At 44.2% G+C, this 22,002-nt stretch overlaps 2 protein-coding genes across 2 annotated transcripts; one reads left to right on the top strand and one right to left on the bottom strand.

The window, feature by feature from the left end:
* Window positions 1-3,246: 3,246 nt before the first annotated feature.
* sbk1 (SH3 domain binding kinase 1) lies at window positions 3,247-14,158 on the bottom strand. Its single transcript, XM_084039444.1, has 4 exons — window positions 13,546-14,158; window positions 6,425-6,666; window positions 5,210-5,412; window positions 3,247-4,677 (listed from the first exon to the last, which is right to left on the bottom strand). The coding sequence occupies exons 1-4, from the start codon at window positions 13,581-13,583 to the stop codon at window positions 3,850-3,852; spliced, it is 1,311 nt and encodes a 436-aa protein (XP_083895570.1). The 5' UTR covers window positions 13,584-14,158; the 3' UTR covers window positions 3,247-3,849.
* Window positions 14,159-16,310: 2,152 nt separating this feature from the next.
* LOC311008326 (retinol dehydrogenase 13-like) lies at window positions 16,311-21,102 on the top strand. The gene is made up of 7 exons (XM_084001886.1): window positions 16,311-16,484; window positions 17,459-17,577; window positions 17,672-17,827; window positions 17,937-18,041; window positions 18,143-18,355; window positions 18,474-18,575; window positions 19,749-21,102. Exons 1-7 carry the CDS (start codon window positions 16,420-16,422, stop codon window positions 20,069-20,071), a joined length of 1,083 nt encoding a protein of 360 aa, XP_083858012.1. The 5' UTR covers window positions 16,311-16,419; the 3' UTR covers window positions 20,072-21,102.
* Window positions 21,103-22,002: the final 900 nt, after the last annotated feature.

Genomic DNA, 22,002 nt, shown 5'->3' with positions numbered 1-22,002 from the left:
ACTGACACTTGGCTGCTGTAGCCCTTTAAGGGCAGAGAACAAGCTATCACAAAGGACAAGCTTCCACTCACTACAAAATCCCTGTGTGTCACGGTTGACCTTTCCTTCCTCTTGCATTGTCTCAACTTATTAGCTCTTCTCACTGGCAGATACTCCACAGCTTATACCGCCACTGTCAACTCAGTCTGGTAACAGTCAGTTCTTCCACTCAGACACAACAGCTGAGCAGGAAGGGGTGGTGGGCTGATTACTGTACTAGCTGCCCTTGAACTCATATGCTCTTTGAGGGCTGCAGATAACTCCTATCTACAGATGTGTTAATTGGGCTTTCAGAAAGAAGTCAGCATATTTAAGTAGTCTGGGGGCCTCGCTGGCAAATGAGACCGAAGCCTCGGGAAATCACATGTGATTCAGGCTGACCTTCATCTAATGTGCAGTTTGCAGGACCAAACATTGCTGGGCTGAATTAGCTTTGCCTACAATGGTAAAAAAAAAAAAAAAAAAATACCACCACAGTGTCACCACACTAACCAACTAAATACCCTGGAGCCTTAAGATGTGGTGCATAAATTTATTTCAACATATGAACATTTTGTTTATACTTTTTTTTTTGTTTTCTTAAAGACACAGTACATACAGTATTTACATTCAATTCTACAACAACACTCGCTGGCAGAAAAGAGTTTGACCATTGGATCAGGATAAAATGCTTAAACAGAAGGCTACTCTAGAGCTTCAGTAAAACTTGACATAATATGACACCTCATCATTAAACTTGACAATTCCTGCCAAAACAGTCCATGAGAAATAGCAGTAGATAGTAGTCTAACGATGCTAATGGCTGTGGTGTTAAACAAAGCCACAGCATATCAGAACACTGTGACGCCTGTCAAGTGGGTGGCTACATGTAATCATAAGTTATGTAATGTTGTGTCACATGATGTTATGTAGCATTATGTCATGTAATGTTATGGAGTGTTATGTTATATATCATTTTGTTGTGTCATGTTATGTAGCGTTATCCTACGTTCTGAGCGTCACGTTACGTAGCGTCACGTTACGTAGCGTTACGTCACGTTACGTAGCGTTACGTCACGTTACGTAGCGTCACGTTACGTAGCGTCACGTTACGTAGCGTCACGTTACGTAGCGTCACATTACGTAGCGTCACATTACATAGCGTCACGTTACATAGCGCTATGTCACGTTATGTAGCATCACGTTACGTAGCATCACGTTACGTAGCGTTGCGTTACGTAGCGTCGCGTTACGTAGCGTCGCGTTACGTAGCGTTACGTCACGTTACGTCACGTTACGTAGCGTCACGTTACGTAGCGTCACGTTACATAGCATTGTGTCATGATGCATGCGATTCGCCATATCACGATGCTTTGTGTAATGTTGCCTTACGTAACGTTTTGCATTATGTTAAGCCGTGTTGCATTAAGTTCCTTCTATGTTGCATCAAGTTACGCTGAGTTGCATTATGTTTAGTTGGCTTGGGTTGAGTTACTTTGGATGACCTTTTACACACCGTCCATCTAATCTGTCTTTTTCTAGCATGTAGATCCTACATTCTCACACAAACAGAAAAGCAAGGTGTAGAGCAGGGCTAATTCACAATCCACCACGATCTACGGCTGGATTACATGTTGACAGATCCTATGAGGCAGCCAGCATCTCAGCATACAATACATCCCTTTGACAAGCTGTCAGCCACAATCAGGTTACCGTTGCAGAATCAAGAGGATGGAAAGAGACAACGAAAATTATAGGGACCATGATCAGCTTTGATTATGCCTGATGAGACTGGATAAGACTTTGGTCAGTGGCTCATAAAATACAGGAAAATGTGTATCTGTGTCATCCAGAATAATTAGGTAAGCAACTGTCATGAGAAGCTGACGGTGGCTAACTGGAGAGGAGGTTGGTGACCAGTTGTTTCATTTGGGGCTCAATTAGAATTGATTTTCAAGAAGAGGACAGAAAGTGAACCAGGGGAGCGCTGTCGCTATAGCGACAGAGCTGATCGGCTGACATGGGAGGATCGGGGGATATAAGGAAAGAGAAGACATACACATTCATGCACACACACAGCCATAGACACACACACACACACACGCCTGACTGACATAATAGTAACAAAATAAATTCAAGCAAGAAAAGTAATGCTAATGAGCATTGTCGTTGAACATACTCTGCTTTTTAGATACTTTCCTAATTAGCTCTTTCTCTTTGGGTGCTGAAGCTGCAGCATTACGCTGGTCTGGGTCAATCATCAGCTCGCAGAACGTCAGTTGCTGACAGAGGTCATCGCTCCAGACAATAAACACCAAGGCTATTCAAGGAATACATTTGATGATGGGAAATGAATTTGTGACGGTAGATTTAACTGATTGAATGAAGACTGGGTGGATTAAGAAGAATGGGCTCTGCTCGCTAACAACCAGGAAGCACAATGATTTTACATAATGATTTCCATCAGGAAATGAATGTTGCATGATAAGGTCACCGTGACAGGAATACGCCGGAATGGGTGTCTATTTACCAATTTGTGTGTCATACCTTGGTCAAGAAATAAAACCTCAAACAAATAAAAGAAACAGAGAACAGATGCTGCTACCATGTTATACATTGTGATAGGCTCTTGATCGTATTTCTAAATATCTAATTTGTTCTGATATACTGTACATTCTGTCATATTTTTGTTGCTACATACAGCGCATTGTCACGACAGTCACTGTGAAACCCTAAAACCCCTTTCCCTGTCGTAGAAAATTAGTATCGCTACATAGCTGAACTACCTGATAATATGGTGCACTCCTAGAAATATCAAATTATTTACAATATAGAGTGGTAGCTTTTCCACTACGATTCTCCTCCTTTACGAAAAAAATCTTGTGCTTTAGGTTTTGAGACGCACACATACACGTCCAAACTGACACAGCAGGTAGAAAAGAAACAATAAAAAGACATTTCTTCTCCTCTTCTTAGTTCGTTGTTCACCCCAATCCCTGTATTCTATTTTGTTACATTGGAAATGGATCTCATTGAGAGCAGTTCAAAAGTGGCAGACTTGTGTTTCAGCCAGTCAATGGATTTCCATTAATAATAAAACAGGATCTGACCCACTGAAGTGTCCTGAGGTGATGCTTATCTCTGAGAATCTGTTTCGAAGTCTAGACACCGACATGACAAAGACATCTCATACAAACTGCTACGTGATTCTTTTCTCTTTTTTTCCGCCTTTTTGTCTTTCGTGACGCTTTCTCTCGGAAAAAAGACACATTTTATGCACTGGAAGTTGGCAGGAAGTCTGAGAAATGGCAGGTTGCGTAGATTGCTGTCAGATCACCGACTAAATGGTATCACCGGATCAGATGAAGCATTGGCCATTGGCTCCGAGATTAATAAACGCTAGCAGAGAGACGTAACATAAACACGATAAAGAGACGTTGTGTGGTGAGCGAGAAAAGACAGAATCATTTTTTTTCATGGAGTATCTAATTATAGAATCATTAGCACCACTACAGTGTATGAGCAGAAAACACAAATATCTGGATGGCAGAAATGAGCTGCAGAGAGGAGCGACATCGGCCGACTCTTAAACGGCTTCTCAGTTTCGGAAGCAGTCTTTGGTCACAAATCAAAAAACCTAAACGGCATGTGCCAGTGATTTGCTGTCCAGGTGTGTGCCGCTGATTGATGAAGTCCATTTCCACAGCCCGGGATGTGATCCTGAGCTTCTCGATCACGGTTAAAGGAGTCTACCGCTTTTCCACCGGAGTCCCTGTGGTAGTCATTAACACCTCTTCACAGCTTGTTATGACTGTGAAAAGCTCTCCAGTCTCACACGCAGATTTCAATGGCGGTTGCCATCACCATCTGGCTTTTGTTCTTGTCTCGGCCCGGAGACTGGTGCTGTCCGGACTCCTCTCTGGGAGAGAGGGGGTCGGATAGGACGCTGCGTTTGAGCGGTGCCGGGCGCAGGCAGGATGTCCCCGGGGGGGTGGAGGGCTCGTGGTGTCTGTGGGAGGAGCGCGATGAGGTGGAGGATGAGGAGGGAGCGCAAGTGCCGGTGCACACCCCCGAGCTTGACCTCTCGCCTCTCTTGGCTCTGCAAGATGCCCGGCGCCTGAGCTCGCTGACCAGCTCGTACTTGACAAAGCAGAAGACGTCCTTGACTCCGCAGCGCTTTTCTGGCTCGGCAGCCAGCAGCCGTTGAAACATGCGCAAGGCGTCGTCGGTGAAGCGGCGCCACTGAGACGGATAGGTCCCAACAGGGCAGCCCGCTTTCTGCCAGCGCCGGAACTCCTCATAGAAGGCATCGGCCGGCAGCGCCGCCTCCCAGGGGAAATTGCCCGTCAGCATGCAGAAGACCAGGACGCCGAAGGCCCACACGTCCAAACTAGTGGTCACGAGGAAGCCCTCGGCGCGGCTGGCGCGGCACACCTCCGGCGCTGTGTAGGGGATGGTGCCACTCACCCGTTTCACACGGCAACCCACACGTCTTGTCATACCAAAGTCCGCCAATTTGATGCGGCGGCACTCGCGGTCGAATAGGAGCACGTTCTCGGGTTTGACGTCCCGATGCACCAGGTTTTTACTGTGCATGAAGTCCAGGGCCAAGCCCAGCTGTTGCATGCAGCGTTTGACCATTTCCTCCGGCAGACCCACCTGAGGACGAGAGAGAGTGGAGGAGAGGAGGAAGTGTTGGAGAAAAGAAGGTGGAAAGAAACGAAGAAGAATTGGATGAATACAGTCTAACACACAGAGTACATTGTGTAGGAGGTGAGACTATGAGAGGTGAGACCAGAAAAGAACGTTGTGGTGAGCAGGTTACAGTATAGTTAAAAAAGATAAGGTGATGGTTATATTGAGTGGTGGAGTGAAAGAACGGGGCGAAAAGTGACGGCCTCCCAAAAAAGAAAGGAAAACTCGAACAAAAAGAGTCTAAGGTTTGAATTCCGCCGCAGCCATTTTTAATGAGTCTTTAGAAGAACCTTGAAGTCGAGCGCCGCCGGCACATCAACTGGAATAGCGCTACAGCTAAGCGAGAGCACCGTGCGGAGAGAAAACCGGGTCGAAGACAAGGCTCCAATCCCAGGAGAGCTTGTTAAAACCGCCGCGTCTGAAACTGCCGGTTGATTGGAGCAGCTCCGGATGAGTGCGAGCGGTGATTGGTGAGAGTGAAGGATGATCGTTTTACCTGTGGGGGGATGATGTCGAAAAGGTCCCCAGCAGGGGCGTATTCTTGTCCGAACACATAGCTGTCCTCCGTCTCAAAGAGCACGTCCAGGACGTTGATGATGAAAGGGCTGCAGCTAAGCGAGCCCGTTAGACTGTACTCCCTCAGGAAACTCTTGAGCTTCGTCTTGTTCTTGGTGACGAACTTCAGAGCCATTTTGGTGCCTAGAAGAAGAAAAAAACCCAGATATAAACATGTAGACAGACACAGCTGAGCTCTGGTGTATTCAACCTGTATATCAACACTCCACGTGTTATCTAAAGCAGTGGTTCTCAACTGGTGGGTCGGGACCCAAGAGTGGGTCGCAGACCCGTTTTCAGTGGGTCGAGGGCCTTTGTCTGTGCTTTTATTTTGAAGGGGATTTTTTTAAGCAGCGGAGTGCCGTCTTTTCACACTTTTTTTCCCATAGTGCAGTGTTTGTTGTCATAGATTCAGTGAAAAGTATTCTCAGCTAAAGCTACATAATTTGAGACTTTTTGAAAATATTTTTTTGAAAATACTAGTCATTTTGCATGAAAACACCAAGGTTCAGGTTGTTAGACTTCTTTATTTCATGTTTGTGCAGGAAAGCACTGTTGAGTCTGTTTTTGTGTTGGCATACTATTATATTCTAGAGTTCAAACTGCGAACTGAGAAGTTGAAAATTGTCCTCGATTTGGCTCCAGCCTCGTCCCGAACCCAGACCAATTGAGAACCACTGATCTAAAGCACTTAAAGTGGATTTACAAGTGGCGGTCCTTTCCAGCGACCCAACCCTGTGTCTGTAACAGCTGCTAGATTCTTCAGTCATATAAACATGTACAGTGAATGCATCTCATCTCCGTTACACACACATACGACCAGCTGTTCGTGATCACAGCTGCAGAAACACAGAGGCCCTTTAGTGCACACATCGCCGTTGCCCTCTGCCTCGCTCTCCACTGCTTTACAACACTTAGTTATACCGCTTTCAGATTTCTCTCTAACCTTGATTTTCTTACAACCAAGGATTAAGGAAATCCTTAACAAAAGCTTTTAACTGTTGAAATGAATGTCTTTAATGACTTTATAACATGCTGCTCTGCCTCGGCAGCTTCGCCTCAACTCATCGTGTGGAGATGTGAACAATGGTTGACAGTCGAGACGCACTAATACGACACGCTGCTATAACAAGGATAAAGATCTTAACAATCTCACCCTGTGTCCGGTGAGCCACCAGGTCCACTTTGCCGTATGTGCCCTTGCCCAGCTCGCGGATGTGCTCGTATTGTTTGGCTACGTCTGCTGCCGACAGAGAGGTGATGGCGAGGGCCTGCATGTCCTCCACAGGCGCCCCTCCACAGTAGCTCATCTTGGATGTAGGGGAACCCCCGCCGCTGCCCACCCGTCCCGGCCCAGATGGCGAAAGAGACAGGCTCGCCTTGACGCTGTGGGGCAGACTAAAAGAACAAACACTGCTTAGAGGCCAGTTTTCATCTGTTATCTGCTGTTTTGCAGTTTATTTGGATTTTATTATCATTATGTGACACTGTTTACATAGAGTAACCATAAAGTTGGAATAATTTGCAAATATCTTGTCTTTTATAGCATCAAACAAATGAATTCCTTTCACCTGGGTAATTGGGACACATGATGTAATCATGGTCAAAAGTGAATACTGATGCATTTAAATAGGAATAAACACAGGATTGTGTCTGGAAACAAAATCTTCCAACTTTATGTGTACAAAAAAAAGCACACAGTTGTTACAAAAAAAATGATATACATTTTATGCATGGATGTGTTTATCACACAGTGCTCTTAAGTGTCTTGAAATTGGCTGACACTCATCCATATCTTCTTTTCTTGCACATTGTGTCCCAAAGGATGGTTAAATCAGGAAGGCTTTAACAGACCCTCATTTCCATACAATCAATTCAGGGAAGGCATCAACAGGGGAAGTGCTTTCAGTAAATGTATTGGACTCCCCGCTGTCCCTCCAGAGCACTCTGTCCAGCGTTCAGATATGGCTGGTCTCAGACAGCACTTACTGGCAGACCGCGATGGGAAAATCAATATGAGCAGGTAGAAGGACAAACAAATGGAAACAAATGGAGGGAGCTGACAGCTCCAAGGTATATATACAAGCCAGCAAGGGGTGCCACAGATCATCCGTCACCACCCCGAGGTATTCATACATATACATTTTCTAACCGTAGACACACAGCGAGTGGAGCAGTGAGGAAAAACGTTGCTTAGCTTTGCCTAAACGGTTGCTCCATAGTACACATTTCAGTCAGATTGCTGAAGCTGAGAATAAAAAAAAAAAGAAATACTGCAACAGAAAAGTTATTGCTGATTTTCAGAAGTGCCAAGTTTAAAATAGGTCAAACTGATCCTAGGAGGGGGAAATACAGCTGCTTTAATTGCGAGCTCAGATGGAGTCAGACACGCTAAATGTACCGACTGACGACGGATTAAAAATCAGAGGTGAGTGACGGTGCAGGTGAGCAGTGATTGGGCAAACAATGAAACCATTATACAAACTGTGCAAAATGGACTTTTTGAGGGAATAAAGTGGATCACACTAATGATCCTCCCCATTGTCTCCCTTCAACCCCCCTCCCCACACACAAAGGCAAATCTAATCATCCAATCATGCACAGCACGCACACACGTACGCACGCTAATAGGCATCAAATCAGCACAAACAATTTCCCTGATGGTCTTTCTCATCCATCATTCAAAGGCAACTGCGTCCCCTCTTTGTTCTCGTCTCTCTGAAGCCAGCATCACGACTTTAAATGAGAGCTTTAGACAAAATGCGTCTGTGGACTGACAGGTGCAAGTTGAACGCCGAATTAACGCAGCAAACGGACAGTTGATGGAATCGCGGCACGGGAGGGTTTTCGTTCTGAAGGTGTTGAGGTTCCTCGGCTAACTTGTGGGAAGGGAGGGATAAATATAGCTATTAGACAGTGAGAACTAAAATAGGATGTGACCATTTTGCAGCCTCCTGTTCTTGGCTCATCACGCTTTATCGAAGGAGAACACACTGCAAATAGAAAGCGCCCTGTGTGTACGTATCTCTGTAAGCCAAGACTCCCTTCTTGATTTTATCACAAGCTTATATAACAGCCTATGAATATTGTAGCCTAATCATTCTGAGTGTGCCCACTGTATATAGCCTTCAGAGAACACAAAGTTGATTATTATGCGGATCGGTCCGTGGTCCAGGATGGGTGATTAAGCGTTTAAACAGGACAGACAGACGGACTGGGAGCACCCGTCCTCTGACCACCCACCCTTCACGGCCGCCGTAGCCCCTATGAGCGAGAGCGAAGGGAGCGCTTGTTTACTGGTACTTCTTCCACTCAGCTCCACAGGCAGAATGTGCAGCATGGATCTTAATCACATTACACAGCTCCCACAAAAGACAAAAGCAACCCACCCCCACCCCGACAGCGCAGGATGCTTTGCGCTCATTTCCTTTGCAGAACTGGATTAAGAGTCTCGAAAATGTGATGAGTGGTCGGGAGACGGTGCTCCAGCTGCAATGATGCTGTTAAACGTGAACCATAAACTGCAGTGTAGTGGCCCCGGAGGTGTGACGATGAAGTTATGTGGTCTCTGGGAGATGATTGAGTGTGAGAGGGGGGGGTTGTCTGGTGTGTCAGTCGCACAGTGACACTCAAAGGCTTTTTTGTGCTTCTACCTGTGAGAGGGAACAGCTGTGAGCCTCCGTTCGACTCAGCAATCCTGCTCAACCATAGCCACATGTCCCCGCTGATCTCCCATGCTGCCCCTCTGCTCCTCCCCTCCTGTCAGGCGGCGGAAGACACGGTTTGGTTTGAGACACATTTTAATGTCCTTGCGTTTGTGAGCGAATCACACTCAGTGTCAATCATCTGTAAGCCTTTCGCAAGCAGATCCCTGCTCACATATTCCTGCATTGTTGCTGTTGCAGCTCAGACCATATGACGGCATTGTTTGCGATGTTTTAATTGTAATGCAATATCCTGTGGCATTTTGAAAAATCTCAGTAAATTCACTCCAAAATGCATAACAAGAACAGCTGCAACAAGCCTGTTTTTTTTTTTTCATTCCTAAAAAGTGGAGATGCAAGGTTTTCGCTCAGCAACACCAATCTGTTTTCCTGCCACTAATTTCCCCTCAAATACAGATGGGCAATCCCGCTCCATTTAGCAATTACTCAAACAGAGCGGAGTGCATTTGCATTCTAACCCTCTTAAAAACAGGTTGCTCCCAGAATAAGGCAAAATATCCGGTTTTACGTCCTAATAACTGTGTGGAAACCTGTTGTGGCTAACCGCAAGAGGCACACATCAGATTAAACTGCAGAAGCAGTTGACCTTTTTCCTTCTATAAACACCTAGCTGGAGACGATAATAGAGATTTACCCTGTGATGCCGCTGACAACTATCTCTCTCTTTTCACAGATTGTCTCTGAACAGACTCAGGGTGAGACATGAACACTATCTGGAGAGTTACTCATTTCTGAGGGTTACACTTGTGAGCTTAGGTCATAACATGGATGTCAGCTTGTACGGATTTCAACCGTTCTCAGACATAAACTGCGCCACCATTGCTCTAGGGATGGCAATGTTGCAATGGCGCTCAGTCGAACTGTCCACAACTTTGGTCCAGACTGAAATCTACTAGGATTTAATGGAATTCTTGTAATATTGGGTACTGTTGTGTTGAGATGCATGATATCCAGAGAATCCCACTGACTTCGGTGTTCACATGGCAAGGCAAGGAAGTAAAAAACAAATGTGACACAAGGGGAGAATAAATGTGCAAAATAAAATTAAACAAGGAAAAAAACAAAAAAACATCTTTCAATTCTGTCTTCAATAACGGGGCTGTTTGTTCTCCAGAAGCCAACTGTAGTAACTAAAACTCAATAAGATACCAAGCAGAGCCTGCAGATCTGCTAAACAACTGTGATCACGTGACTCTCGTCGGGGGACGATAATTGCGTATTCATGGAGTTCCTCCCAGTGTAAACTATGTGAGCGATACAGTTGCAATGAAGTGTGACATGACATTGATTGGCTTCACGGGGGTGAGATCCAAACGTGAATACAGATTCACATACGGGGCGAGGAGCTCAAATGAGCTGTGGAAAAGATGATTGAGAATTGGGCAACAGAGTTGATGTTGCATCCTGATCTTTAACTATGTATTTGAATGTAGAAAAAGTGCATATCGGCAGCTTTTCCTTCTATCCTCTGTCTCCCTTGTCTGTTCCAGAAAATGTAAACAGGGGACTAATAAAAGAAATAAATAGATTGCAGGGCCCGCCTCACATAGCTACCTCTCTCCATCACTAATGGACGAGTCGCTTTGCTCTCGGCAGAAGAGTCATTATGGCTGAAGACTGATCTCCTGTGTCCAATTTACTGTCAAAACGCCCAACGTGCCTTGCCTCTGGGTCACAGTGAAAAACAGTGAGTGAAATAAGATGTGACTGATGTGTTTTCTCTCACCGACGGACAGAAAAACAAACGCACGCCGAGACACACGGATGTATCCGTCTGTCCCTCTCCTTGTCGTCTCGGTGTGTGCGGAATAAAAACAAAATGACTGTGATCCAAAACAATCTGTCATCCGATAAAATAAAAAAAACCCAAATGGGACACCTTCGTGTTGCATTCAGGACACTCTGTTCCTGACGCAGGCGTTAAAAAAATCTGAATCACCGTCCTTACTCTGAACATTTGAGGCTGTGAGTCGGTGGGTTTTAGTGCCTCCGCCAACACGCGGCTGAGGAAACCTCCTGCTGCGCTGTGATAGGTGAACTACCCGCCGAGGCCAGGGGGCGCTCACTCTGACAAATCACATGCTCTCAGCTTTGCCCGGCTGCCAGTGCAGAGGCGCCCCGCCGGGGGCCTGAGTGCTGTATAACCCATCCCTGACTCGTCTCGCTTCGAATCTCCTTCCCATCATCCTCCATCACTTCTCACTACTGTATGCCACACGTCCCATGCGCTGCCTCCTGCTGGGCAGAAGCGCTGCCATCCTCTGGCCTCCTGGTGGGATGACCTAAAGCCTGGGAGGGGATAACCCAAGGTTAAAGGGATCCCAGAACGGCGACTGAGAGTGAAATCAGCTATGTGAGGTGGAGGACGCTCGGCTCTATTACCGTGCGGTGACCACAAATGACCAACAAAGTACAGCAATAAACCAAAACAAAAGCATGCCGCTGCATGAATCAGAATTGTAGGAAACTCCAAAAATCATAAACAATGTCATCGTGTTGTGGGCAGAATCAATTCCCAGTGAAATATCACTGCATTAAGCTATCCAGGGAACATACTGTACCTAACCCCCACTCTATCACAATCTAGTAGCCTCAAGTTCCAATAGGGAGGCTTCGTGTGACAAGAGAAAGGGCCGGAGAGAGAGACCCACACACACACAGAGAGAGAGAGAGAGAGAGAGATTGGTGAAATCCAGTGAGCCCGAATTGAAGCCACCCTCCCTTTGTACCACATGCTGTAGACTCCGTCCCTTTGATGTCAGATACATGGGGAAATGTGACTCTATTATGAGCTCAGATAATGTAAGAGAGCATCACTAAGGAGGACACTCCCCCCTCTAAATCATAACAGGCAAGCTAGTATATATGGTGGTTTAGGATCCTGCTCATATACAAAAGCATCCAACCACAATCAATGCACTCACGGTGATTGCTGAGGCTGCAATTAACCTCTCTCTCTCTCTCTCTCTCTCTCTCTCTCTCTCTCTCTCTCTCTCTCTCTCTCTCAAATTCATATTCCACTATGCCTTAATTGCATGACTGGATATTAGTCGTTGCTGTAAAAGCAAGTAGGACACAATGTACAAGACAATTAAAATCAAGGACATAGTGTAAATTAATCAAACACTGATTAACCAAACAATAAAATGATCGTTAATAACATAAAACACAGTATACATGAATGCAAATTATGCATAGCATCCACTACAAGTCATACCATGAACACGCACAGTTAACACCGATGACAGGAAATCATTACGCAGCTGCTTTCTCACTAACATTGGCAGGTTAGGATGTAAGGCGTGAATATTGCATCATGTGTTGTCTCTTTATTTCCACTAAGCAGGGCACAGACAGAGAGTACATTTCCTCTATATGTCCTATCTGACCACGTTTACATCATTCCTGTTCTCTGATCAGCTCCGTTTTCTTTTAGCAGACTGTGGAGTATCTGATTTCCCTTTATTAAACTGAATAAAATGTTGGAAATATGCCGTTTTAACACCATTTTGCCATAATTGATTGTAAGACTGTATTATTTGTGCATTTTATTGAGTCTTTTGGCTATGTGAGGGGCAACAACAGTGTGCCAGCTGTTGGATCGGGTCATTGCTGGGATCTGCTTGTCATTTAAAGCCACATTATTGCAGTTATTTGTTGTCTGTAGATGCCCTACGTCTGCAGGGACGTTTCTATGAACTCCCGGGATGTTTCGGATTAATTCAAGGTGAACTCCACTTTCATTTAAGATCCCAAGGTTGTGTCTGATATTGAAGAAGTGCAGCATTTTCTATTCAATGTGATGGTTGATGCAGGTGGAAGGAATGCTTCATACAACTGCTGGTGTTTAAATTGTTCCTGTCTGTTTACAGTATTTGGGGCAATAATACACTTACTTCTCCAGGAAGAGAATCTTTACCTCTGAATTTTGAACTTCTCCTTTAAAAGGTCCCTTACTGCTGCTTCTCTCGATCAAAACAATGTTTGTGGCGAACACAAATCCGTGTGTGTGTGTGTGTGTGTGTGTGTGTTATCTGCTGCGTTTCCTTAAGAGTCCATTACCAGCCTCCGGGCTTTGCTTTTATATGGTCAGCTCTATCAAGACAGCCTCTCATTTAAATGCATTAGACGGCATTAACGATGTGATATCACCTGTCTGCCCTGGACAAACTATAAAGGGGCCATTAAAAAGTGGATTCCCTCGGATGCCCTCGCATCCATCCAGCACAGACAGAGTGACAAACAAACAGGCGCGGGTGGAAAATAGAAATGAAGTCGCAGCACAACCATTAAGTCTAGAGTTAACCCTTTAAGGTAAATAAAGCTGTATGTTGAAGCTTTATTAGAGGAGTAGGCGAATGTGAATATGAGAGAGTCAAAGTTCAGACGAAACAAAGTTCACTCACAATCAGCACAATTACGGTGAGACATCCAAATCGCTTCAGATACAATCTGCAGAATATTAGAAATCAAACAAAAATATACATTTTCCCAACCCTTATTCTCGGCTCTCGGTCTCATCCACCTCGGCACATCTACGGGACTCGCTCACCTGCTGGCGACCTGTCTCTCTCCTCCATGGTCCTGCATCAGAGCTGCTGCGCTCCGGTCCGCTCCGATCCGCCGAGGTCTGCGGGGGAAACCGATGGATGGATCTACTACGTTTGAAAGTTATCGATCAGGGGCTTAAAAACACGCGAGGGTCCATTTTTAAAAACATTTTTTTTTTTTTACAAACAAAACGCCAAACACCTTGCAGCGTCACAGCTGGAGCTCGGATGAGATCTCGTCGTTTTTTTTTTTGCTCCAAGAAGCTCCCCTTCCTCCCGAAGACGCCTGACTTTTCTTTCGGAGGCGGATTAAAATCAGAGCATCATCTGATGCTGGAGGCTGAGACGAGGACGCGGGCTGGGATCCCTCCTCTGAGCGCCCACCATCTCAACCTGCCAAGCAGCGGAGGGGGAGCGTGCGTGTTTATCTCGCGCTCCTCCAGCAGTCCGCATGACCCAGTTCAGCAGCACGCGCGCGCCGAGGCGAACCCATTCACTCAAATCCACGCAGGGGGCTCAAGCAAAAAAAGCCTCTGCGTGGACCGGTCTGCATGTTCCCACTCTCCCTAAACTCGGCTGTGTTTGCTCTCACTGTCCGCCGGTCGGTCGGTTTTGTCTGTCGGTCCTCCAGACCAGCGGGACTCTGGGGAGGAGGAGGAGGGGGGAGGAGGGGGGTCTCAAACGTTGCTCCTGTGCTGGTCCTACCAGTCAGCTCCCTCATTGTTCCCCGTCTCCACCCTCTGGCGAACTGATACGCTCACGTGTCCCGGGTCCTAGCGCCTGAACATCTCCATCCACGAGTTTATACTTTTTTTTTTTTTGATTCATGCTTTAGAGGAACAACAAGCTGCTCCACTCTTGCATAATTCAACAGCTTATGGCCCCAAGTACTTCACATGGTGACTTTGCCAACTGTCCTTATTAGGTAACAGCGAGGCAAGACTTTCAATTAATTCAGTGCCCTGGCAGTTCCCCTTTACTGTACATGTTTAACAACAAGCCCCCTGCCAGACACGTTTGCCAAAAGCAGAGCAGATTGGATTGAGCACACAGCATCCAGTGTAACATGGATGACATTCAAGCATCATCAAAAAACATCGATCAGATGGGTTGGTGGCTTGGAGATCTTCATGAAGCATGACCCTCAAATCTCATAATACAAAATATAGCATCTTATTTTTTATCCCTAGAATGTTTTGATTTTATTAATGCTTTCTCTGTTCTCCCAGGATTATGTTGAATATACGCAGGCTCATGCTCAGGAGAGTGAAACGTAAACTGTTTTAAGCAGCCCACGGTCAGGAAGAGTAGAAGAATGATCTTCTTCTTTCCTAAGATCATTTGACTTTCATCATTTTTTTCTTCTATCCTTGCTGGGGCGATGGATGGCTGGGTATGGAATAGCTGCATCTTCTGCATCGTCTTTGAGAAATTCAGGCATGTCAGAGCTCAGCCAACCGGCAGCAAGCGAAGACTTCCCCTGAGGTCACCGTGGGAACAGGGCCGTCGTAAATCACAGCGAAGGTCAAGCAAAACTGTGGGCTGACAGCAGAGAGCATCGAGGGTCAAACACACCGGGGACACACACCTCTGAGCAGCGAACAAATAGAGCAGGGCTGCTCCTCCCTCCCTCCTTCTCCCTCCCTTCTCAGGCACCACTCGCGTCCTAGATTTTACTTTTAATGTGTCACCTCAAGTTCTTCACGTCTTGTTGCAAGGGGGTGGCCTTGTTTTCCCACTGTTCTCAAAATGATCTTCATACAGAGTTTACTTTGTTTGCTAGCTGCCCTATAAACTGCAGTGTCATAGTCGTGAGATACTGACACGTGGGCCTCGAGGCTGAGAGAGGCCTCTTTAAGTTTGCAGACATACATGCCTTTTGTAGACCACAGTTATATTGATTCCACCCTGCTGTTTTAGAACAGGATCAGGAAGTATCTACTACAAGTGTCAGAAAGAAACAAAAACAAAAGTTGTCTACAAAATCAAATTATCATCTACATCCATGAAAGTAAGTCTTAAACTTCAACACTCACAAACCCAAACAGAGTATTTGAGGTACATTTGTAATATATGATATCATCACTAGGAAAAGTAGGAGGGAAGTAAAGATTCTTATAAGACGGGAGTATTAACACTGTTTTTTGCAGGAAAACCATCCAACTTAAGTTCAACTTTGAACTCAATACAAGTAAGTTTGTTTTGTTAAATACATGTTAAAGACGAAAGAGGAATGGAAAAAGGTAAGTATTGAATTCAACAGCAGGATGCTGGCATAGCACGGCCCTCACACCTCCAGGCATCGGTGTGACCCCTCCACCAGCAAGCCTCTGCAGTCACAATAGCAGAGGCATTTTGCATCGTTATTCCCATCCCACAAACAGACAAAAGCATTTTACAGTCCTCACATTCTCTGCTGACTCTTAAAATGTCATGAGAACAATAAAATCCACCCATAGCTCCGCAATTTTATTTAGTTCTCATTACACTTTTTTTCATTTACAATATGTGATCACAGGGACAATGAAGCCAAATGCAAATAAATAAATAAAACATGTAAATGTGAATATACAGGTTTATAGAAAAATATTCACATTCATGCAGCTCTTCTTCGTTGTTTTCAAATCACTGCGCGACAAAGTTGCAAAGAACAAACCTTCAGCTTGTTTTGGATGCATATTTGAATGTGCACTACATTTCCCACAATGCCACCGCGCTCGTTACTCCTCGTGGTTGGTCGATAGCAGTTGGTGATGCTAAAAACATGCGCGTGTAACCTTGCCCTACCTGCTCCCCGCAGCGCTGCCTAACTGGGGAAACGCTGTTGAACCTGCTCTTTCATGGGATATATCTGCCTTTAGCGTCATTCTGTAGTCATGAGCAAATACATTTTACCGGTGTCTGTTTTTGGAACCGCGGTCGGAGCTGCCGCTTTACTGAAGTGAGTACTAATGTGACGGAAGGCCACTGTATCGTCACGTAACTGCAGAGTTTGCACTGTATCTAACACGGTTTATGCGGTTAAGTTAGCGTTAAGTTCAGATTCAAAGCTTTGACAGGGGATGCGTTCAACGCCTGAATGTGACGTTTAGGTGTCTGTTCAAAATGTTGGACTGGATTGAAGGAAGCCAAATTATAGTTTCACTTCTTCTACTTATACTAGATACAACCAAGTACACACAGTGTAGCCGCTTTGGCTCAGTTATAAAGATGGATATGGCTCACAAATGCAGCATTTATAACGGGCTTATTGTTTTGTATACATAGATTGTAACCTAAAAAAATTAATTAAATACTAATTCAGCTATGAATTGCTTTGTGGATGGACAGACGTGCAATGGGTGGCTGCACAGAATAGACGAAGATAATGAAATTACAATATAGGCAATCCATACCGCAAAATCCCTTACAGACTGTGAACATGTATGAAAAAGATGGACCCATTAGGATGTCAAGTTCTTCAGTTTGCTCCTCCTCCCCACCCTGTAACTCATTCACAAATTTAACAAACAAAATGGAAAATGTGAACACTTGTCTTCAAATTTTTTTTTAATTCATCACAAAACTGGAGTCACAACAGGATTTAAATTTAGATTTGAAGACAAAACTGAAAATCATGACCCTTTTAATGACAAGGCAATAAAGCAGGATCCAGTTTAAACCCCTTTCTCAACCCTAGCCAACCCACACACATGTTACATTGCTAAATCTTATAAGAGCTCTTCTCAAGACGTGGTGGGTGTGTGTACAGAGTTTGGTGACATCATGTAATTATAAACAGTTCATACTGTGATTTAGTGCTGCATATTCCAAAATAAATATTGATAGATTGACGGATTGGAATTTGATGCTGAAATAAGAGGCGTGCTTTAGATTACATGAAAAGATGACACAGGACTTTAATTCTTCTCGTAGGAACCATGTGACTGGAGGCCGGTGTCCCAGTAAGGCCACCCTTAATGGGAAGACTGTGGTCATAACGGGAGCCAACACGGGCATCGGCAAAGAGACCGCCGGAGAACTGGCCAAGAGAGGTTTGAAGAAAATATGAAAAAATGTGACTTTTATCTGCAAAAAAAGCAGTTGTTTGGCTCCCAATGACACACCATTGTATTCTGGCACCATCAGGAGGTCGGATCATTATGGGATGTCGGGACTTGGAGAAGTGCGAGGCGGCTGCAAAGGAAATACGAGGGAATACCCTGAATCCTCACGTGTACGCGTGTCACCTCGACCTGGCCTCTGTGAAATCCATTCGAGAGTTTGCGGAGAGGATCAAGCAGAGTGAGGAAACGCAACGTGGTCACCGTCACTTCTCCATTCATGGGTGCAGTTATAGAAATATAGAACACTCAGTGAGAGTTTCTTAAATATTATATTTGTTGTCTTGCAGAGGAGCAGCGTGTGGACGTACTCATAAACAATGCAGGGGTCATGAGATGTCCAGCGGGGAAGACGGAAGATGGCTTCGACATGCAGTTCGGAGTTAACCACTTGGGTACTTACTAAAAAAAAACACATGAATAGACACGCTGTCTGTTTTTAGAAACCAAAATCATCTTTAAATTCCGATACTGAAAAGTTTCTGTTTTCCTCCAGGCCACTTCTTGTTGACAAATCTCCTGCTGGATAAGTTGAAGGAGTCCGCCCCCAGCAGAGTGATCAACCTGGCCTCACTCGCCCACATCGTTGGAAAGATTGACTTTGAGGACTTGAACTGGGAGAATAAGAAGTTTGATACCAAGCAGGCGTACTGTCAGAGCAAGCTTGCCAATGTTCTGTTCACCAGAGAGCTCGCCAAGCGATTACAAGGCAAGTCTACCGGCCGATGCGTATGTGGGCATGCGTGGGAGGGAGTGCGGCCTATGTTCTTCTTTGTAATTGGCCATCGCGTATGTATTTTTAAACGATGCTCCGTGCGTGTTAACAGGCACAAGAGTGACCGTGAATGCTGTGCACCCCGGCGTTGTTGCCACGGAGCTCGGGAGGCACACGGGTCTGCACCAATCACAGTTCTCAAGCTCTGTGCTAGGTGAGTATGCAGCTTTCTTATTGGATTCTGAATTTAGAGAAATCAATAATCGCTTACCTAACGCACATGCAGCAATTAGCTTGGGCTGTATAAGCTCAGATACATGGCATTGTTTTATTTTCTATTCCTATGTGCAAGGTCTGTGTGTGTGTGTATATACTGTATATATATATATATATATATATATATATATATATATATATATATATATATATATATTTTTTTTTTAACTTAAAAAAAATATTTTAATTTTAGCTATTACTATGCTATTTGATTTTAGATTATCATTTACACTCGTTTTTTCAGTAAAATATATGCTAGCGTTTCATGTTAAATTCAATGTTATGAGTAGGCTCCAATTATCAGGACTTTACGAACATTCAGGCCCCCCATGTGGCATAAAGGTGTACTGCAGATATAAATGTTAAATAATACTATGGCAGAAACTCTGCATTTCTTCTACCATTATTACCATCCCAACTAAAATGACATACAGTTCATAGAAAACCTCTGAAATCAAAGTACACCAGTGCAACCAATTTTGTTGCTGATTCACCTTCCGGTTACTCATTAAGTATCATTGACTCTTTTAAAATGTGTATTCTGCAATTACATGCACTCAGAGGTAATCAAAATAAAAGGGGGAAATATGCTTGTTATTGAGATCATTTCTAGTCAATGGAGTAGATAATAAAAATCCACAATGCAACCTGTGCCAGATTCGGATATGAACAGGCGTAATTGGTGCACATTCATGTTAAAGGTCGAGTAGGTGATTCTATTCAGAAACACTTTCCTGTTATATTACTTGAAATCCTTGTGACATACTGATAGCAATGAATTCATTAAACGCTCTGACATAAAAACATTTAAAAAATGTCATCTGTGGCCGTGGCAGGACTGTAAAAATCTGTCAAATCCAAAAAGTCGAACGGCTTTGAACAGAGGTCTGAACAAAGGGGCGGAACTTTTTCGATTCGCGTTCAAAGTCAAAGCCTCTGTGGTTTTTCCAAATGACCTACTCAACCTTTATGTGTTCAATACCACAGACAACAACATGAATCCTGTCAGTGCTTGGATTGGTACTTGACATTTGGCAACTAATTTAATAAAAGACAGGGTCTGAAGGGTAGTTCAAACATGGTATTACCGCTGTGTTAATACCCCCTACAGGTCCCTTTTTCTCCCTGCTGGTGAAGAGCCCAGAGCTGGGAGCCCAGCCCAGCGTCTACCTGGCGGTGTCCGAGGAGATGGACGGGGTGACGGGAAATTACTATGATGTGATGACAGAAAAGGAACCGGCGCCCCAGGCCCTGGATGAGGGGGCGGCTCGCCGGCTGTGGGAGGTCAGCTGCAGGCTGGTGGGTCTGGATGAGGACGGACAGTCCGGCAAGTCAAACCCTCCAACAGAAGTCCAGAGCAAAACTGCACAGACTGTACCAGCACAGAGACACGGACAGAGCCCAGGACCAGCTGTCAGTGCTGCAGGGCTGTAGGCCCGCTCTGGCCCCTGGGCCAGCAGGGGATAACGGACCTTTAAGACTTGAACGCCGCCGAGCTCATTGGAGCAATTAACTGTCTGAGTCTGTGAGTCTATTGTCTGGATAAAGGCTGTCTTTTGTATGTGCCTTCGCTATCAGGATCTTTTCTTTAAAAGGTGTTTAAAAGAGAAATATACAACATTCAGAGTATAAGTACAACAGTTGGCAACTATTGGAGCAAAGATATCCTGTAAAGATGTGGTGGGGTGATCTGTGTATCTGAGCAGAGTATGAATCCACTCTGCCTCCAGCTGTTTTGTAATGTGAGCTACTCTCTTTGTTGACATATTTGGACCGGCCATGTGCGCATTCAGTGCGTGTTAGTGCATGTGAGTGTGACCCGTGAGCTAGCTTGGAGCCTGCTCTGCACCGCTCTCATACTGCCCGATTGTGTCGTTACGAAAAGCATAGCACCCGCCTTCCAGCACCCCCTCAGGTGAACACTGTTAGCTCTACCAGCACTTTTGCTATTGTTTGCACTGTTAGCTGCATTGCATCTCTTAATTTAGGTCGTTTTTTGTTGTTGTTTTGTTTAAGAAAGCAAGACTGTAACACTTAAAAGAAAAAAAATGTGCTCATTTCATCAATTTGTTTAAGTTAAATTCATAAGCAAACGCACTCTTCGATACACTCAGGGGTTTTGCTGCTACAGCAGTATTTGTGTCTGGGATAACAGCAGATCATGGTGTGGATTGCTAGCTATCGTTAGCAACCTTAAATAGATATTGCAGCGTAATTTCATGTAGTTTTGTTGACTTTATGACTCTTTTATACTTGTGCTTCGGCTGCATACATATATACATAGTCTCACTTTAAGTTATTTGTATGAATTCAAACACGCAACAGAACATTTTAAAACACAGTACTTAAATCCAGTAGGTGGGGTTAAAACTGGAAGAGGCTTGTATAAACGTCTCAACTTGAAATAAAACAGAAAGGAAAGCAGGATGACCCTTTAAGTCACTGGTTTCTACCATCAACTGAAACATGTTTTTCCTGTAAATCAATATCTCACCAACCTTTTTTATTTTTAGTCCTGCTGGAACATTTCACTGACAATATTTCACATAGTTTATTTCACACTGGGAAATGTAGTAACAGTAGTCATTTGAACCAGCTATTTACAGAGAAAGGCATTCTCATGCATATTTACTGGAGGTCCACTTTGAGAGTACTGCAAATGGTTTTATCTTTGTGGATTCATGCAGAAAAAGCTGACAAATGGCGCCACCTGGCTGTAGTAGTTTTCTTTGTTTTCGTACAGATCAAACGTAAGTTACTGCTTTTGTCTAATTGTGCTGATGTGTTTTAGATGTTTTATCTGGGAAGCCTTTGATTAAGTTTATTTAAACCTAGTGAGAAAGTCAATTTGCAGACACTTTGAAACGTACTTTGGTTATCCATCATAGAATCGTTATCTACCCTTTTAAAGGGGAAAAAAACATATTTGTGTTAATGTTGCATTTTAATTAATTCATTATAATGCTTGGCAATGCACTAAATATATTTCAAAATGCACTGAACTTTCCCTACATTACAATGATAGAAAGTTGACAATGATAGCAGCCAATGCCAATACTTTTTCAGCATGAACTGTAATGATTTGCATATTATAATATACTAGATAAATAAAAGCTAATGGTAAGAAAGTAGAAAAAACACACACATTCAAAACATAAGGGCATACTTTGAAAAAGTTGACAAAACTGGATGCTCCATTTGAAGTAAACCCACCCTGTTAAACCCTTTTGTGGTATAAAACACATAAGCATCCATTATTGTTTATTCTAATATTCTTAACTTTTAAGTGCACTTCTGCTTTCGCTGTTCAGTCCAGCCTGTTGCAAAAACAAATCAAGTTACAAAAGCACTCATCATAGATTTCT

The sequence above is a fragment of the Eutrigla gurnardus genome (assembly GCF_963514095.1).
Source record: "Eutrigla gurnardus genome assembly, chromosome: 22".
Lineage (NCBI taxonomy): Eukaryota > Metazoa > Chordata > Actinopteri > Perciformes > Triglidae > Eutrigla > Eutrigla gurnardus.
Note: the sequence above shows the minus strand (reverse complement) of the source record. Positions and strands in the feature narration are given on the sequence as shown.